Genomic DNA, 20,710 nt, shown 5'->3' on the forward strand with positions numbered 1-20,710 from the left:
TTCCTTGTCATCATCTTGCACCTTAATCCAATGATAGCTGAGATCTGCAAGCATTCTCAGAAATGAAATTGCTCTTTCAATACAAGAGCAACCTCAAGGGAAAATGGCTAAACCACAGATTCTATATTGACCAGAAGCACCTTCATCTACTCTGAATTGAATTTCAAAATCGTTCTCCCTCAATTCAATATCGGTCCAACATTTCTTTCTTATAATGAGAGATCAAAATTCTACATTGTCTGCTTTTAGTAAACAAACTAAAACAACTTCCTTAACCCATGTTATTCCTTTTCAGTTTCAGAAATCTTATCCTGATGTATATAAGGAACGTTTTCCTACTCCTGAAAGTGAAGCAGTTCTTTTTCCAGAAAAAAGTAAACAGAAACCACTGTTGACGTGGACATTTAAAAGGCCTTTCCAGCCATTTCAAAGAACAAGAAGCTTACGCATGTAAGACTCTGAATGAGCTGAATATCTATAAAGGTCAGAATTAAACCTTTGGAGCATCTGGAATTCCACAAAGGTTCTAAAACTTGTTTAACATAGAAGAAAATCAAAGCAGAGAACACTGCTAAGCTGAGCCATTTTCACTCTTTGGGGGGAAATCCCTCGGTGCTTTTTCATTTTGTTTATTTGTTTGAGGTTAGGAAATAATGAACTGGTTCAGATGATCGTATCATAGCACATGGGAGACTAGACTGAAAGCAAAAGAGTTCTTTTGCTTACACCTGTAGTCTTATTGTGCAAGTTGCAGTTAAACCAAGAAGTCTCTGAAAATCTTTGTTTTCAGTATCATCCAAACTGAGTTGTTATTAAAATAATATCAAAAACACTGGAGGTATTGTTTTATCCTAGTGGTAGGGCAACTGTGATGGGTAAAACATGTTGCTATGGCTTGATGAGTAGATTATATTTAAAACAAATATTAGTTTAGAGGAATTCATGAACCCAGTAGCATTCCTAGAGAGACAATAAGTAGTAAATTTCTATTCCTTCTGTTGAAGTCTGAGATTACCTTGAGATCCTGAGAAGTTGTGGAGAGGCACAGAACCTGGGCTAAGTTTACAGAATGGGCTCTGTTCAACAAACTTCCCTTACAGATAGTCCTTGACATATAACTATTAAATCCAAAATTTCCATTGCTAAGCAAGACACTTATTAAGCATGCTTTGCTCCATTTTATGTTTCTTGCCAGAGTTAATTGAATCACTGCAGCTATTAAATTAGTAACATGGTTGTTAAGTGAATCTGGCTTCCTCATTGAGTTTGCTTGTCAGAAGGTCATAAAAGGTGATCACATGACCCCAGGACACTGTCATAAATAATGCCCATCGCCAAGCCTCTCAATTTTGATCACATGAACATACTGTACCTACAATTTATGTGGAATACAGTGTGTCTCGTAATAAGAGGATGTCTCAAATTAACTAACCAATCCTGCCTTAATGAGGCCTGCACAGTAATACAGATGTTTCTGAAAGCTTCTGCAGCTCTGTGCAAACCACGTTAAAACAGCAAAATGCATCGCTTGGCCACATGGCACTATTCTGGAAGCGGCAGCAATACCAAAATACAATTCGGTCGCTGGGAACATGGTGGCTGTTTCCAGAATCATGCCATGCAGCCTTGCAATGAAGCAATTCAGTCCAGCCCTCTAGAAGGCCTCGGAGTTCTTCAAAAGGTAAGTGCGGAGAAGGGTATTTGGTCTAGTAGGGTGGGAATTAGGCTTAAGGCCTGGGGAGACCGGTGTAAATTGGAAAAGGCCTGTGGCCAAGGAGCAGGAAACAGAGTATGGGACATTTCAGACAATGGGAGAGCCAGGATAAGCAGGGCCAGGCCTGTGCTAGGCCTCCAACAGCCTCCCCCAATCCTGGGGCACTCCATGCTCCACTTAACGACAGGTATGTTCGTTTAATGATTCATTGAGAGTCCTGGGGGAGTCATTAGTTGAGTTCTTCATTTAATGACCATTGCAACATGCAACTGTAATGGGCAGGTTTTATTTCAGTCATATCTCAAGGGCTATCTGTACTTCATGAGGAATCATGGATTTGCATATATAAAGTCAACCATTATGACTTAGTCACTGAGCCATACTTTGGACCAGTCATGGCCTAATCAGGTTTGTGTTACCACTCATTTCCTGCAAGACTCCTGCCCCCACCCCCACACCCTATTTTAACATTTTCTATCCCTACCTCAAAAGAAGGTAGTGATATGGACTCAGATTTGAACACTTAATCTCTCTCTTTTTCAATCAATTTCCTAGATGATCCATGTACAATCAAAGAGATTGAGATGTTTATACCTTGCCTTTCTCACGAGTCTAATAGTATTTGAGTTTACTCAACAGACTAGATAGTTAATTTTTTATTGGCCTGTGTCATGTCAGTGGCAGTGGCTAATATAATAAAAGATTTATGCCTACTAGTTCCTTTCGAAACTTAAACTAATTTTCATGTTTTTAAAGTTTTCAATATTTTCCACTATATAGTTTTCCAATTTTGGCAAAATGAACATAGATAGGTAATTAGAGACTTCAAGATTTAATTGCCACTTGCATTTTTGTTTATAAACTTAAGATGTGATTGTCTAATACAGTTCATAGGGTAACAATCACTAATGTGCCTGTTATGGGATATTTTTTATCAAATTGCACTTGTAGCAGCACTGAATTTTCAGAAGAGGACAAAATGTTTTATTTCCTTGAATGAACCTGAAACACTGGATCTTGTTTTGCTGACTAGGTAAAACTTTATACTGTTGGTCTTAACAAGCAGCAAATTGGATATGTTCTTAGATTCCCCAGTAAGAATTTCAGAAAAGAAGTTTGGAGAATGAAGCCTTTTAAGACATTACCTGTGTAATCTTTCTGACACAATACCACACTGACTTATGGGAACCAATCTGATTGTACCTAAAGGACAGAAATAAAAGCCTAATCATGTCTCACATCCTTGCAAAATGCATGTATGGTTTATTCCTACTATGTATACTTTATTCAGAGATATCATTTTATGCAACAGTTATTCAATCCTGGAGGTAAATTTTGAAGGGATATAAGAGTCTACTTGAAAATAATCTTTTGTAGGGCTTAAAGCAATTTGTCTTTGTTGAACTGAGCTAGGACAGCTTAATTGTACTCTTAATAAGATTAATATGATTACTCCTTAAGACTCCCTTTCTGTAATTTTAAAATCACTTTTCAACAGCAATTTTTGAATGATCTGTCGAGACATAGACTCATCACATGCTTCAGCTCCTGCCAACCCAGCAGTTTGAAAGCAGGCAACTGCAAGTAGATAAATGGATACCACTTCAGTGGGCAAATTAATGGGGATATCAAAGCCCCCATTCGGGTGTCCCCCATGCAATGGTGATTTTATTGGTCAATCATTTCAATTCAGAAGCACTTTGGTGCTCCCAACATGACTAGTAATATCTCCAAACCCACCTGTGTCAATCTTCTCTTGTCATCAAAGAATAATCCACAAATGGAGAAGAAATTTAAAGTCTTTTATGAAGTGAACAAACTACTGGAGTATTTCCTTAGGCAGAAGTTTAAATCTCATAACCCAAGTGGCCGTCCCACTCATTGCATCAGATTCAGAGTTTGCCAAATTCTGTTATTTACAATTGCAGGAGGTGCATTTATAAAGTTTCAGTAATGCAGAGTGAAAATTTAAAACAATGGTTCTCAAAGATATACCTTCCCGATTTTGACTTTGAATTGCTGATTTAGTTTGTAAAAAGTGCATTTAATATGCACAAAAGGAGCAGATATGTTCAAAGGCAGCTGATTCAATTTAACATTGGAGTTGTTTTGATTTGAAAAGGAGAGTCAACTCAAATTTCCTTCATAATGAATTTCAGTCACAGATTCATTGAGCTTAGCATGGTTTTAAAAACAATTACCCATGCAACCACAGGGGAAAAATTGGAAATTTGTGCCTTGCTCAACTGCATGATGTATTCCCACCACTTATTCTGCTAACTTTGCTAGAAAATATTAAGTATGGTTGCCATTTATTCAAAGGTTGCCATCTATTCAAAGGTTGCCCTACATTTTTCCTCATATTCTGAATGTGGATAGATAATGTGTAAAAGTAAGCATAATTTAAGAAAAGGTCATAACAAAAGACAAGGCACTGGATTGTCATATGAACTTCATTGTTGTATAATGATAGACAAGCTAAGTACATATGTATTGGGTGTCCTACAATCTACTGTACTCCTAAAGAATTTCCGAAAATAAAATATTGTTTTCAAGATCTTTGCTTTAAGATTTTTACTGAGTATTATCATAAGCATTACTGTGGTAAGGAAAAATGCCTTGCTAAAGCTCATTGGTATGGTTGGCTCATCTAAACAAAACATAACATGATTCAAGAAACAACATACAGTATTTGTAGGGGAAAGTTCACAGAAACGAATTCATTTAAATTCTGGATTTACTTCCAAGTAAACATTCTTATGATTTGAGTTACAAAGGAGATATAAGAATCAACTAGTTATATTTTTATAGTAGTAGTTTCACTGCTTTTAGCACAGTAGTAATTTATTGAAATTAAAAAAAAACATGTTTTTTTAGTCATTATAACTCTTTTCTGTCTCGTCCTTTAGTTCCCTCTAGTGTCCATTTGCAATCTTCATCAAGCCTCAATTCCTAACATGGTTTAATTGTGTTTCATTCATTTCCCACAAATATATTATTATTACTATTATTATTACCTTTATTGTAAGTGCACAACATGTGTATAATGAGATTGGCTGAGCCTCCCTTCGTGCCCCCCTCCCCCCAACACAACTCACAGTGAGAACATATATAGTTTTTCAAATTCTACCACAAAATTAATCAAGATTTCAAATATTTCTGGCCTCTGGTTTTTCTTACCTTAAAGGGATTTTTTTGAAACATGAACTGAAATAGTCTCTCAGAAAGGATACTGATTTCAATGAATAAACCTTTAAATAATGAGAAAAAACATTTTTTAAAAAAAGTTTACCTTTCATTAGTGTTATAGATTTGAAGGCATGGAACACAACAAGATTGAGATTATCAAAATTGGAATACAAAAGACAAAGGAAAAAAAGGTTCTGGACATGGAACAGCTCTGACAAAAAAAAAAAGGATGATGCCCCTGTATGGGATTTGCAAAATAGGCTTTGAAAATTCCTTTTAGATACCAGAGTGATGAAAGAAAAAAAATCCTGTGATGTCATAGATGATTTAGAGGTCAAGAGTGCGCAAAGCAAAATGAAGGAGTATAAAGATGAACTATTTGATCATAGATAAAATATTTGACATTTCTGGTAACTCCTATTGGACTTTGCCTAAGTAAGTTTAAAAGGATAATTTCTGGATAGAGCCAGGTTATGTTTAATAAATTCACCACAAAGAAAGGTTTTTTTTTAAAAAAAATCTGAAGAACTAGATGTAGTAGACAACTATATATACTTTGGCAAATGGACCTCAACGATAGGTGATACAATAAATCATCTTGGCAAGCAACAGAATACCAAGGTCTCACCATATACAGGTCTCCCCTTCTCCCCTTTATGTCCTATGAAGCCTTCTTGGACCACAGACATGGTTTCAGTCCCAAAATTGCTTACTTTTTTCAAAACAAAAGCAGAGGGAGATAAAACCCCAATTTTCTGTGTGAATGACACTACTCTGCATTGTAAGCCCCATCTTCAGCTTCTCTCATTTTACCCCAAAAGCTTTAATTTAGACCTTGACTTGCTTCCAAAAGGCAAGGAGAGTATTTATGCTTTGTTTTCATTTTTTTTTTAAAAAAATGCCTATTATATCCCACCCTGCTGATTTATTCCAAATCATTTTTGGATGGCTGATGGGCTACGATGAGGAAAGGGGAATCTATCATACAGCAATTGCTGACCTTTTAAGGCACAATCAGGACAACACCCTGAAAATTCCTTGTGGAATGTCATGAAAAAGTATTAATAGTCCATCAGCAGTAAACAGGCAGTAAAAGTCTATTCCATTTTGCATTTTTGCAGCTTAAGTAATATTTGAACGAACTGTCAAACAGCAAATTAAGACGACTAAAGATGAGTCCATGTGCTGCATTATTCCATGATTTACAGAACCACCATGATTTGCTGGTGGCTACATTGTAACTGTACTGTAAATACCATTTGCAATCCTGATAAGCCATAAATGGGTCTACAAAGGGAACTTGTCTGAGTTTACACAACAGACTGTTAAAATGAGATCAAACACTTGGCTTTGTTATTTATTATTATTTCAATTTCTGTATTTTAAGTCACAGGTTCTTAACTTACAAGGATTTTATGGAGAAGACAACTAAGACACCAATGCTTTGACTTATCCTTTTGTAAAACATAGTATAGTTCATGGTAAAAGTCTAATACTAAAGAGTCTTTCAACTATAATCCCTGATTCATCTGAGACTTAGGTGTTACCCAGACAAAAAGTAATCAAACTAAATTCAGGTTATACTGGAGGTTAAAACCTCCTACAAATCGAAGTTAAGATGGCAGCTCACACAATTCTATTAGCATACTAAAATGGCTTAGCTTATTTTACAAACACTCCAATTCATAGCATTGCCTCTTATTAACTATCCATAGGAATGAAGGAATATATGTATTTGAAGATAGTTGAGAATACTATATTAGAATGAAGACCAGGGACACATTTAATATTTCCTCAAGCTATTAGCAATGACAATCTAATTTCTTTGAGTTCAGTTTTTTAATTCTTTAAATTATATTTAATAGTGCAAAGTATGAACCCTGCTGGATATCCTTCAAAACACCATAGAACCATTTACTGCCAAACGCTGGCTGATTTCCTGTCTCACAATAAGCCATGCTTTGCTTTGTTATGGTTCAGCTTGTGTGATCTTAATTATTATTTATAAACCATCTCTATGGCTTCTCAGGTCATGGGAACCCAGCCAATCATGACTTGTTCAACAATCCATCATTCAAATTAACCTGAAGCCTATTGCAGTTGCTGTCCCCAAACCTATTTTTGTTTTGATGTGATGACACGATTTATTTAATATAACTAATTGAAGTTAATATATTACCTTATTGAATTTAATTTCCAATATTTCAGGTGCTATGGCAGGAATTGTTTGACTAAGAACTAAATCTAATTTCCATAATTCCTAATGTGGGAAAAATAAGTTTCAAAGATACCCTCTTCCTTTACCTGTTACGATGCAAAAACATAATTCCAATGGTATTGTGATGCTTAGTGCTATTTTATCACCTTTGAAGATCTCTGTTGAATGTCTTCATAGGCAACATGTTCTAATTAGAATGCAAATGATACTGAATCATAATATGTAGGTGATCTCTTATATCAGTACTATTCCATTCATACCAATGGCAATTGCTGTTTCTTTGTTTAATACCAGTTCTTCTGGTCCAGGAGATAAGAAACTCTTGGCTTATGAACTGGCACTGTGGCCTTGAAAAGAATGCTTTTTCATTTCCATTTGGGCAAACTCCCCATTTTTGGTGTATTGTCTGTTCTTTGGATGAATGAAGCACCAAGAAGTCTTTCCAGCAAAGATCAGTCTTGGGTGACTATAAGAAACTTCCTAAGACCAGAGGTCTCCAAACTTGGCAACTTTAAGACGTATGGTCTTCAACTCCCAGAATTCCTCAGAGAGTTGAAGTCCACATGTCTTAAAGTTACCAAGTTTGGAAACCTCTACCTAAGGCAGAGACATTAAATAGCATCCTTCACTTTTTATTTTCTGAGCAATTAATACATCATGGTTTCCAAAATTAACAACTGGGGGTGGCGGAAGGATGTTTGTTGCCATTTTTATTGATCATTCTTCATTGGTGCATTTCAGTTGAAGTTTTACTCCTAATCATTATATATCACAAAACCTTTAAAATAAAATCTAAAACAAAAACAAAAATGCATTCTTCTCTGACTAAACACTAACAGATGTTCTATTGCTGGAGGAGCAACAGTTCAACCTCATTTAAGTCTTATGATGTAGCTGTGTGGGGGAGGGTGGGAAAAAAGGATAGGAACTTTCCAGACATATGCTTCTTCTCTAAATTACAGTGTTGTTTATTTTTACAGTACTTTTCAAGTAAACAATCTGTGCTTATTTCTAATATATACACTCCCAGACACTTGTCTTGCGCCCTTCTTCCCTGATTCCTACAGGTGTTCCTTCTCAGAATTTTGATATGCTTGTTTTCCTAGCAAGTTTCTGTGGGCTCACTTCTTGGGCTTGCTTTTAACCTGGAGGGGAGAATGGAGTGTGGAGAAAAATAATTCTTTCTTGACCTTTTTGGAATTCTGGAAACCTTTCCAAGCTGTCTTTACTCAGAATTACTCAGGTTTGTTTGCAGGGAGGAAATAAAACAAAAGTCAGTTTGCTGGCGACAACCATGTGATCAAAGCCCCATTTTTAAAATGTGTCTCACATACAAAATAAAGCCTGGGACAACCCCCCCCTCCCCGCCCCCCAAAAAGTGTATTCTGCAGATTTATCTTTTGGATTCTCTTTGTTCCTGTGGGGTCCTGGGCTGAAAATTCCATTTCCAAACTATCCTTTGATATAAACGGTTTCTCCAGTCCACACCGCACCAATACAACTTATAACAGCACCCAATAATTTCCTCCATTGCCCACAGATCTACCTTCTTATATGTTTTCATTACAAGGCAAATGCCCCTCTTCTCAGTTTTATACACTTGGGGAAGGAGTAGGAGAAAGAACGAAGAAGGAAGAAGATTTAACCTTCAGATGATTGTACAGCGTAGTTCCAGAAATGGCATCTTACTCTGCCACAAGCTGAAAAAATGCTATTTCTATTTTCATCGCTATAACTTCTAAATCACTGGCCGAAACTATGTAATTGTTCTACTTTCTTCCACACTGCTCATATGTCCGGCTTTGGGCATTATGCTCAAAGAATATCTTTGCTATCATCCTATTAGTGTCACTGCATTTTGCATTCACATAAACATAATTATATCTAAACATTGTTTTCAGAAGATACTTTTGTTGTTTGACATGATAACACAGCGTCTTTAGGAAGGATGAACAAGTTTTGATGTTCATGACCTGGATTGTTAATAATGTGTTCGATTACCAGAACAAATTAAAGGAACACTCCTTTCATTGTGATACTGCCATAGTTGTGGAAGAGCACATTTCATCATTCTTCCTTTGTTGTTCTATTGATTTGCTCAGTCTCAATACTTTTCAGAAATGAATCCTTGGAGGCCTTCTAATCCAGACCTCTGGTCAAGCAGAAAACCTTATGCACATTTCAGACAAATGGCAGTCCAATTTCTCTTTAAAACCTTCAAAGTTTGAGCACAACTTCTAGAGGCAAGTCGTTCCACTGATTAATTGTTCTGTCAGGAAATTTCTTCTTAGTCTTAGATTGGTTTTCTTCTTGATTAGTTTCCACCCATTGCTTTGCATCTAGTTGCTTTGGAGAATAGCTTGACTCCCTCTTCTTTGTGGCAGCCCCTGTAGATATTGGAATACTGCTATCATGCCACCTCTAATTCTTTTCATTAAACTAGACACACCCAATTCCTGCCACTATTCTTCATCTGTTTTATCCTCCAGTCCCCCTATTTGTTTCTCTTCTTTGCATACTTTCTAGAGTCTCAACATTTTTATTTTGTGATGACCAAAACTGGATGCAATATTCTAAGTGTGGTCCTACCAAGGCATTATAAAGTAGTATTAGCCCTTCACATGATATTTATTCTATCCCTCTATTAATGCAGCCTATTATGGTGTTGGCTTTTTTGGCAGCTGCAGCATACCGCTGGATCATATTTAAGAGATTGTCCACTAGGACTCAAAGATCTCTCTCACAGTTACTACTATTGAGCCAGGTACCACCTATTCTAGTGTTGACAACATCAGATACCATTTCCCCTCATCTATCTATCTATCTATCTATCTATCTATCTATCTATCTATCTATCTATCTATCTATCTATCTATCTATCATCTACTTACCTTCAGAGAGAGAGAGAGAGAGAGAGAGAGACGGAGACCTGTTATGGGTAAGAAAGGAGAGAATATCCTGATGATATGAAAAACTGCAGCAAAGTTTCTTTGCTAGATTCTGTAACATTTAAACACAAAAGTGTAAATGATTTCCCAACAAGGCAGGGCAACTTGGAACTGCAAGAATTCCTGAAGAATTTTAGGTAATAGACATTGCAAGAGTTTTCATCCCTATAAGTCCACAGGAGCCTGCTAAATCTCCTGTTCTGCTTTAAATTTATTTTATTTTTTATTTTATTTTATTTGTCAATTGTTTACAAGATAATAAGTATAAGTGTATACATAGTTATGAATACATGAAATGGGTACATATAAGAAAAGTAAAAGAAAAATGAAAGAAACAATAGGACAGGGACGGTAGGCACGTTGGTGCGCTTATGCACGCCCCCTAGAGACCTCTTAGGAAAGGGGTGAGGTCAATAGTAGACAGTCTAAGGTTAAAGTTTTTGGGGTTTGGGGAAGAAACCACAGAGTCAGGTAGAGTATTCCAGACATCGATCACTCTGTTGCTGAAGTCATATTTCCTGCAATCAAGCTTGGTGCGGTTAACCTTGAGTTTGTATCTGTTGTGTGCTCTTGTGTTGTTATGGTTGAAGCTGAAGTATTCATTGACAGGTAGGACATTGCAATGTATGATTTTATATACCATGCTTAAATCAGACTGAAGACGGCGTAATTCAAGGTTTTCTAGTTCTAGAATTTCAAGTCTGGTGGCATAAGGTATTCTACAACGAGTAGAGGAGTGGAGAACTCTTCTTGTGAAATATTTCTGGACTTTCTCAATTGTGCTAATATCAGATACGTAATGTGGGTTCCAGACTGATGAGCTGTATTCAAGTATTGTGAAGGTTAAATCCTATTAAATCCTATTTCCCACCCTTGTCTTTCATTTGCTGAACTAGTGCCTCATTCCTCTTTATTAAAACTGTCTCCTTATTCTGATTTGCATCAGCCTCTCCCTCCAATACACTTATATGTATAATAATTTCATATATACATATACATACATATACGTGTGTGTGTGTGTGTATTTATTTATATATCTAATTATATATGCATTGCTACAATAGCTATTATTACTATCATTCAAGTACAAATTCAAAACATCCATGCTTAGCATGATTAGCGTGCCTGCTTCATTTGATACAGGCATTAACTGTTGCTAATGGAAGAATTATTAATTCTTCCCACATCATATCCTGCTTCTGCTAAGTGATGCAAACACTATAAAACATTTGAACTCTATCATAAAACCACCCACACCAACCAGGTTGCTTCAAAGTAATAAGCCAACCTCCCACAAGAGAAGCTGTGTAAGAACACTATTTAGATTAACACAAACACACTGCAGCAAACCCTGAACCTCAGAAAAAGGAAATAGATCATCTATACAACATCTTCCAACAAAATGGATATCTATGCAATTTCATCAAAAAGTGCCTGACTATTCAACTCAATATAGCACAATCAACACAAGCTGTGACAAGGATAATACTACCATGCATCAAAAACATCTCAGAAATCATCAACAGACTATTACAACCATATGGCATCACCGTTGCACACAAACAAACTAAAGCCCTCCAAAACATCCTAAGTAAACCAAAAGACCCAGCAGGCACCCACAAGAAAAACCAGGAGTCATCTACAACAGGGGTCCCCAACCACTGGTCCCTGGACTGGTACCGATCCGTGGAACAATTTCTACCGGGCCGCCGGTTTGCTGGGCACTGCCATCTTGTTTTGATGAAAAAGTGCTTCCGGTGAGCTTTTCCGGGTAGAAAGCAGCGTTTGGGTGCTGAAAGAATCCTCACGCCTTAGTTTCATCGGGGGGCGGCTTCGAACAAAACTAAGGCGCAAGGATTCTTCCAGCACACATGGCAAGGCGAGCCGAGCGACCGTCCCAAAGCCGTCGTGAAGCCCATCGACACAGGTACAAAGGGGGAGTTGAAGGTGGCGGGGAGAAGTGGGGGACGGCTGGCTGGCTGGTCGCTCAGCTCACCTTGCCATGCATGCTGATGCCAGTACCGGGCCGTGGATGATTTTGTGATTCCAGTACTGGGCCGTGGCACAAAAAAGGTTGGGGGCCACTGATCTACAACATGCACTGTAAGGACCCTAGCAGCTACTATATAGGACAGACAGGCGGAAGATTAGTAGAACACATCCCTGAATACCAAATAGCATTCAGAAGACATGACAAAACCCCTTAATTTCACAACACATGGACAGATTTAACCATAATATAAACTGGGAAACTGTGAGGAACTGTGACCAAGCCAAGTCCCAAAATGCTAGAGAATTCTGAAAACCTGACATCAGGCACACAGAGATAAACAACATCTACATACCATGTCAATCAAAAAGCCAAAAAGGAAACCAAAAGACCAACTTACCTCTTCACCAGCAATCAACACTCCTATGAACAGAGATTAACACCAAGATTAACATTAGACCAATAATGAAGAAGCAAATCAAGGGACTACCAATTCAGACAAACAAGTTAACAGTAAACAACAATCCAAAGAACTACCAAGACCATTCCCATCAATACTGACAGGGCAAGCCACCAGTATATAAAAACCCACTCTCTACTAGCACTGATAATGTTACTTCTTAGTTTGGTAATGAAATGTATGCAAGAAAACAATCAAGTTCAGAAAGCACCAAGAACTCCACACAAAAATACTTTTTGTAAAAGCTTTAAAAAGCAAGAAAGATTATGGTTTTCCAACATAATTAAAATAAAAGCTATTTTATATCCCACCTTTATTATTTTTATCAATAACTCAGGATAGTGTACATATATCTTAATATAGTATCTTCCTCCTCCTATTTTCCCCACGACACAAAAACCCTGTGCAATGGATTGGGTTGAGAGAGAATGACTGGCTTAAAGTCACTCAGCCAGCTTTCATGCCTATGGCAGAATTAGAACCCACAGCCTCTAATGCCTTAAGCAGTAGACCAAACGGGTCTCTAACTGAAAAGGCTAAAGATGTCATTTTTAAAAATTGAGCTGACTGCAGCAGGCAGGTTTTATTTATTTATTTATTAAATTTATACGCCACTTATCTGGCCAAGACGCGAATCTAGGTGTCTTATAACCAAGTAAAAACAAGATAAAACATTAAATAGGATTAACAAGGATGGCAAGGAAGGGAGCAAGATGGAACCAGAGTGGGAGTAAAATCTTATCTCAGTCCATTATCTACCTCCAGTTACCTCCAGTAACTACCTCCCTCATTCAGGTGCCAAACCACTTGACAGAACCAGGGTTTTAAGCTATTTTGGAAGGCCTAAAGGGTGGATGCAGATTTCATCTCAGGGGTATGATATTTCAGAGGCCATACTTTTTGTAAATGTTTCTCCATCTCTTTAAAAAGAATGAAAGATTTATCCTCCTTGAGTCAAGCTTATTTCATTTTATTGGCGGCAGTATGGAAGTGATTTACTGTTAATTTCTGGGTTTCTTTCTAGATGTTCCAATCTAGCCTACAGCCCATAATGGGAATCTCTTATTGAACTCTGCTTCTGTTTAGCTTTGTGATATCAGTCAATTTTTGACAAGATGCTGTCACTTGCTGTAATATGTCTGCAGTTGTAGAAACATGTATATGTGAACAAGATTACAGTCCTCCAATAACCTATAATAAATAGAAATTAATCAAAGGTATTATTTGATTGATTTGGTCCAGTCCATGAAAACTAGTTGTTAAATAGTCACATATATTAGAGCTAAGCCAAAACTTCATAGTTTTTTTTTTTTTTTTGCTCTGCCCAGAGAAGCTGGCTTATCCAGGCAAAATGGAGAGGAAAATGCAGAGCACATCTGATAAGGATTGGAGGTTTTATGTGCACAAAGTCATAGCCCAGATAAAATTAAGCTACCAACTTTCCGGAGAGATAGCTTACCCAAGCAGAATGAAATGAAACACCCTTATATTAATTCTAATTGTATGGAAAATACAGTCCAACAAATAAAATCTAACAAATAACTTCTATTTATTTTAAAAATCATTTTTTAAATTTAAAAACTCAGTGTGCATAATTGTGATTTATTGCTTAAAAGTTCTCCCCAATTTTATATGTCCATAAGACTATTCAATTCTATATTAACCTAGTGCGAAACAATAGCATGGTCTGTGAGCAGCTTATGGATACCTAGAAATTCTTTTTTTTTTAAATGCTTTAATTATCTATAAATGTGTGATATCAGCTATATTAAGAAGGGAAAAATTAAGAAGCCCCTCTCTCTAAGCATACAGCATATACAGCAGGGGTGTCAAACTCAAGGCCTGGGGCCAGATCCAGCCCATGAGGCTACCCTTGAAACAGCGAAGGACCGGCCTGAGGTGCCTTTGTCAGAAAAATGGGCTCCTGAACAGCAATGGCCTCCTGCAACCCTCTGCCCATGAAAATGGTGTCCCTCCTGAGCTCTGTTTTCTCTGGCAGAGAGTTGCAGGAGGCCGTTGTAGCTGAAAATGGATCTTGGGAGCCTGTTTTCTCTGGCAGAGAGCTCGGGCCACCACAGGCACCCCCCCCATATGAGTGACGTTGAGCTGTCCATGTCTCCTGGCCACACACCCCTCCAGATCAAACACAACCCTGATGCGGCCCTCAATGAAATTGAGTTTGACACCCCTGATCTACAGTGAGGATGAATATCAAACTATTTCTTCTGATGCTCTCAGTTCTCCAAGCAAAGCAACCCGATCAAACTTTTTGAACTTTGCATTTATCAAAAATTGCCACTGCACTCAAGGGCAATTCTTTATATGGAAGATTTCTTCTGTCAGTCCTATAGACCCAAACTAAAGGTGGCTACTTAATTGTAAATAGGTTGTATTTATCAACTCGTGTTTTGCATGCTTTGAACAGCTGGATTGGTAGGAGCTGGAATGAATGGCAGGTGCTCACCCTGTCATGCAGCAGCACTTAGATTTTGAATGCAGGCTTGCTGATTGTCAAGCCAGTGTTCTAATTAAGTGAGCCACTGCACTCCCTATGTACTGTTAATATAATAAGAAAGGTCACAACTATTTGTATAGGTTTGTAGCATTGCAAGGTTTGAGAATTCCTGCCTTACTGCTGCTGTTATGACTATTTCTGACCTTTGTTGAAATAAGACACCCTTTAATGGAGGTGAAGGCATGTTCTGTTGATTAAATATTTTGATATTTCCCATGTTGAAAGGCTGATATGATGAATTACTGTCAATAAGTCAATAATTGTTGACTTATTTAAATAATATCTCTAAGGTTAGTTTGAGCAACTGTAATCTTGGCGGGGTTAAGCTACTTCTCAAATGCAACAGAAATTTACACTTACATCAGCACAAAAAATTAAAAATTGCTCATCCCTGGTGGTTGCTTTTAAATCTAAGTTTTCTACAACGATGTGATAGAAGAAGGATAAAGACGGGCCATTTCCAATAAGATGTCCCCAAACACTGAAAAACTTTGTTTTAAATTTAGTTTTGACATTGAAGAATTTAGAAACATTTGGCAAGAATCTGAAAAGCTTAAGGACATTCCCACCTCAAAACAGTTACAATGAGAATGAGTTAGGACAAAATTTTCAGACTGCACATGGTCTTGGTGATCTAGGGCATTAAGATTTCTCTGGGAGGTCAAAAAATCAAGTTGTCACCCATGACTGCAAAGTCCCATCCCCTTTTAAATATGTATTGTGTATGTAGGGCATGTTAAAAAGCACCAAGACTTTGAGTGTGCAGTCATATCATCTTGCCTTTTTTTTGTTTCTCATTGCAAATGCACCTTATCTTCCAGAACCTGGTTTAAACATGAACGTTGCTTTAATGAAAGATGCCCTAGACAGCATACTTCTTGCAAACTAATTTATCTTTTCTTTTTCTGGATAAGTAATCAGGTACATTTTTGTATAATTGTGTCCTCTCCTATCCTTCTATTTTCTAAGAATTACCTATGTGGTTCAGAAACATTTGTAAAAATAGCGAACTGTTGTGTGGAAGTTTGTAGTTTCCATCATGCAGACTTCCCATGTACTATTTATTGTGATTAAAATAATCCAAAAACCAGGTGGGGTACCAGAATTACCTTTCTTGTTTTCATTCTGGTAACAGCTCATCACAATTGCTTTGTCAGTAAGTCAACTTGCATCCACACAAAATGCTCCCTGAATTCCCATAGGGGCCACTGGCTGAACAGGGTGACTTTTCAGAGTTTACAACAATGGGATTCACAGACCACACTTGACTTATTTTAATCATGGCTTACTAAACAAATAAATTGGCTGGATTTCATACATCAGTTAAGGTACCATAGAGTTTCATTGGGTTTGGTTTGACATGCATGGACTAGCAATTGCTCTTCATAGGTCCCAGCAAGAGTCTTCCTTAAGACTTCTGAATGGTTCTTGTGGCTTTTATCATGCAGTGAATGTGTGCTAATGTTGAACTTTGGCCTTTTTGCAATAAATAGTCTTTCCTGTCTGTAAGACAGGATATAGGAAAATTCTAGTCTAAAGCCATTCAGAATTATAACATTAGTGCCAAATCCTTGGACTGAGCCTGAAATCAAGGTTTGTGCCACCACAGTGGGACCTGACAAATGCATTATGCGTCTGTAGTCTTGGTTACTTTTTGAGTTCAGCCTGACCTCTAGTGACTTTATGACTTCATGTACCTTTCTTGGCAAAGTCAGACATGATTTGCCACTGCTGTCTACTGAGGTACATTTTAATCTCCCTGATCTAATCAAGTCTTGGTATTTCCTGAATGCCTCCCTTTTATGTATTAACCACCTCCAGCCTGATTCAATTTCCAGCCTAAACAAGGACACCCAAGAGTTGCCTCAGGCTGAAATATCTGTATACTGTTTTCATATTTACCTGTAAATTTTCATAGAATAAATTACATTGATTGAAACAAGGTTTGGCTCCCTCACTTGTCTGATGGAAATAGTAGCACTTAAACCCTTAATTTTTCCTGAACTCTAGTAAACAATTTTTTCCTAGCAAGGTCCACTTCACTGGCAGTAATAGAATTGTCACTCAAAGTTCTACCAACAATGACACCTATCTTTTCTCAAATTGCTTTTGGTTCCTTCTCATTCAAGCTGTTTTGGGATAGAAAACTATTGCATTTATTTTTTTCCGAATATTTTTAACCATCCGAATGCAGACCCAAGTATGAACATGTGGATACTGTAGATACAAATAGTAGGTAGATACAAATAATATTTGCACTTCAAATGTGCATTTATCCACAGGACAGCTTTTAGGAGTAAATTAATTGCTGAGAAAGGGAGGAATAAAAGGTAAGCTACAATCCTGACATATTTTCATTGTGAAATAGGAAAAAATTGCTTTTTTAAAAGAAGATATCCTTACCAGATAATCTGGTAAAACCACTGAAGTTTGAAATGTTTATATAGGTTTGTAAATGTTTATAAAGGTTGTGTCAAAGAGAGATGATAGATTCTTTTTGCTCATATCTATACTTACATAGAATGTGCTCACATGGTTTAATATGCCTCTTTACTTTGCCTATTGCTTAGCTAAGTAGCAGTACAGGCTGAATTTTAAACTCTTTTTTGCTAGAATGTAAAGGTGTAGCTTTGTGTTGCATTGTTGTTAATCCATCACTTCTCTTCTTTGATGGAGAAACAAAAGTACTTAACCTGCCATCCGGATGGATTAATTTATGTTGTCCACAATCAAAATGTTGTACCATAGCCACTTTTATGCAGGTCGCAGGGTCCAAGAGCTGTACAAGGACACATTTAAAGGTATCAGGATAAGCAATTCTGACCTTGAGGAATCAAGTGCTGGGCTCTCCTAAGCATGCTCTTCCCTAATGCATCATCTCAGTTGCCCTAGGATTGTTACTGAACACTGTTGTTTTTGGCAAAACCAAGTGTTTGGCAAGTCAGGCTTATAAAAATGTATGCAACTGGTTTGGCTGGTTACGTCTAGGTCAGTTAAACTCCTTTCTTTTCAGAATGAAACTCTTCTTTTATTCCAGTCTTGACTGCTTCAGAATTTGTAAACAACAGAAGGAGATAAATCAAGACTTGCATGGATACACTCACCTTAGGAGACAAAAATTTCCCCATCTGTTAAAAGAAAATGGATCTTGTTCTCCCCCCACCTCCAGGACATTATTATTGCACCAATCACATTTAATTATTATTTAATTATTATTGTATATCGATAGCGTACTAATTCCCAAAAGCCCTTTTCCTTACGAATGAATGGAAGTAGTTCTGTTGTATTCCTTATTGGTGATCATGTTGATGTTATCACACTTGGTTATGTGCTGTACTTTGCAGGAGTTCCTTTCAAAGCTTGGATGATGTATAAGTACCCACTCTGGGTACTTACTCTGGGTACTCTGGGTAGGAAAATAGGTGTGTCAACTGAAAATTTCAGAATCTGAACTATAGAGCAATTAAGTTAAAAGGTGTGGTAACTAAGCCAAGGTTGCCCAACCTGTAGTCCCTTAGAATATCTCCTAAAATTGCCATTAAAATGTATGCCATAATGAGATTGAAAATGGACATTATGAAATCATTGGGAGCGATCATATTCCATTAATTTAAATCATTTTATTTTGACTAGGCTGGCACGTCATTTCTCAGCATGCATTTGAAAGCAAATGATTTACCTGAAAAAGATTCCATGTCTCTTTGGATAAGATTTTGCACTAGTTGTAGTGTCTTTCTACTTTTTCTAACACTTTCGCACATGCAGTCACTGAAAAAGACCCTGAATTTTAGAAAGACAACACCACATAGAAATTATGCTCAGAACAAGAACAGACTATAGCAAGAAGAACTGATGGTAGGTGGATCAAAGCAGTCATAGAATGGATCCATCTTGTTTTAGGTTGTTTTTGTGGATGTTTTTTTATCAAGTGGATCCCATTTGATAAAAAGCATCCACGAAAGAGACCTAAAACAAGATGGATCAATGACATCAGCAAATATTGTGAGCACAACTGGCAAGAAAGCTCAGGAACTGTTGTGGTTAGCCGGCAGCAGGTGCAGATGAGTGAGGATTCTGATGAGGGGCAGGACCATCAGGGAGTGGACTGCTGCCTTCAGGGATTGTGGGGGCTGGCAGCAGTGACAAGGAGGTTCCGGAGAAGCCTGTGCCAAGTGTGCATGAGCACAGGATGATTTGTAGAAGAGAACAGTTGGAGCAACACAGGCGACTCAGGAGTAAGGATGCAATGTAATGGCCCCTCCCTCCAGGGAATATAAGTCTGCTTTCAAAAGGTTTTTGCTTTTGCAGAAAGCAAAAACGTTCTAAGGACTCAGCATTATGTGTGGAGATTCCAGCTTACCTGAAGAATTCTGTCAAGGTTTTTCTGGTTGGACTAATTGGCTGCAAGCCATCTTTTATCTACAAAGAAGTTATTTGTAAATTAAAGCTGTGAAGGTTTGAGTTGCTGCGTTTGTTTGAGATTTTCTTGCTGGTAACGGGGTTGGGTCAGAACAGGAACATACTTGTTGGAAACATGCAGAAGGGGCCTCCATCCTGCAGTGGATAGACAATGGCTAAAATGATTGATGATGATGATGATGATGACCACTATCAGCCTCTTGTATTCTCATAGGACTCTTGGTGTGTGTGTGTGTGTGTGTGTGTGTGTGTGTGTGTGAAAAATGTCAAGAAGTGCCTTTTTATGACTGAAATCCTGGTCTTCTTTTTTCACATACAAAAAAAGAACGGGGATTCAACCATTTGGTGTGCTGCCTTGTTGACATTTTTACTTCTCTGCAGACACCCCACCTCCTCCCACAACTATTGGATGCTCAGAGGTCCAATAAGGCTCTCTTTGCCAGGCATCTGTGTCTCCCAACTGCTCTGTTCACATTTCCTGTAAAGCCCCCTGAGAAGAATTCTGCAAAGTATTCTAGGAAAATTATACAACCTCGAATGGCTACTTGGGAACTCCTGATACGCTGAAGACTCTTGTCAGGATCATTAGAGGTGCCACTGTGGTGTCACTTCTTGTGACAAAAGTCCCGGTTCCTACTCAGCAGTATAAGCAAATAAACAGGTTGTATATATTACAATAACTTATATTACCATTTAGAGCTCATCCAGAAAAGCCTACAGGCTTAAGGTGCTCATTTCCCAATTACCTAATCACATATAAATGCAAATGAAAGAAAGAGCAAAGAATAGCATTTATGCTTGGATATACATTATAATACAGTTTGCAATAAAAAAGTAATGAATAGAATTAAAATAGAAACAGAGGGAGGGACAACTTCGCCCAACCTGCACCTGCTCAATGTGTAGACAGATCAAAGGCAACATATGGATGGGCAATTTCCATATGTTCTACATCATTAAAGTACAGCTTGACTGTGTAGGAAGCTAGCACCCACCCTCCCCCTAGAACAATGAAATATCCTAGGAAATATTAAAAAGGCAGAATATTTCCCCTAAAAGGAGTAGAAATTCAGAAGCAGAAACTCACCTCAGAAGCAGAAGCTCATCCCTCACCTTTGTTAATGGGTGGGCCATTAAGGCCTGGGCCAGAATATTTTACATAACAGAGATCTCCAGGTAGAGCTATAGGAATTGCCTAAAGCCCTTTCAGTGCATCATCATCCAGCAAGGCTCAGCCAAGCCTGAAACTCAGGTGAA

General features: G+C 37.7%; 1 protein-coding gene and 1 long non-coding RNA gene across 5 annotated transcripts in view; one reads left to right on the forward strand and one right to left on the reverse strand.

The window, feature by feature from the left end:
- The window catches only part of DEPDC1B (DEP domain containing 1B), a 29,163-nt gene extending 24,892 nt beyond the window's left edge, over positions 1-4,271 (forward strand). For both annotated transcript variants that reach the window (XM_026716950.2, XM_087927257.1), the window contains exon 11: positions 296-4,271. In XM_026716950.2, coding sequence (XP_026572735.1) covers positions 296-454 — 159 coding nt within the window. In that variant the 3' untranslated portion in view covers positions 455-4,271. The remainder of the gene's footprint in view (positions 1-295) is intronic.
- LOC113447004 (uncharacterized) overlaps positions 1-20,710 on the reverse strand; it is a 38,784-nt gene that overhangs the window by 8,831 nt on the left and 9,243 nt on the right. The window contains exon 3 of one of the 3 annotated variants that reach the window (XR_015742353.1): positions 20,144-20,199. The exons of the other annotated variants lie outside the window; for them this stretch is intronic. This is a non-coding gene — a long non-coding RNA (uncharacterized LOC113447004). The remainder of the gene's footprint in view (positions 1-20,143; positions 20,200-20,710) is intronic. 3 annotated transcript variants of the gene reach the window in all.

Source organism: Pseudonaja textilis, chromosome 2 (genome assembly GCF_049901715.1).
Source record: "Pseudonaja textilis isolate UNSWEBS1 chromosome 2, rPseTex1.2, whole genome shotgun sequence".
NCBI lineage: Eukaryota > Metazoa > Chordata > Lepidosauria > Squamata > Elapidae > Pseudonaja > Pseudonaja textilis.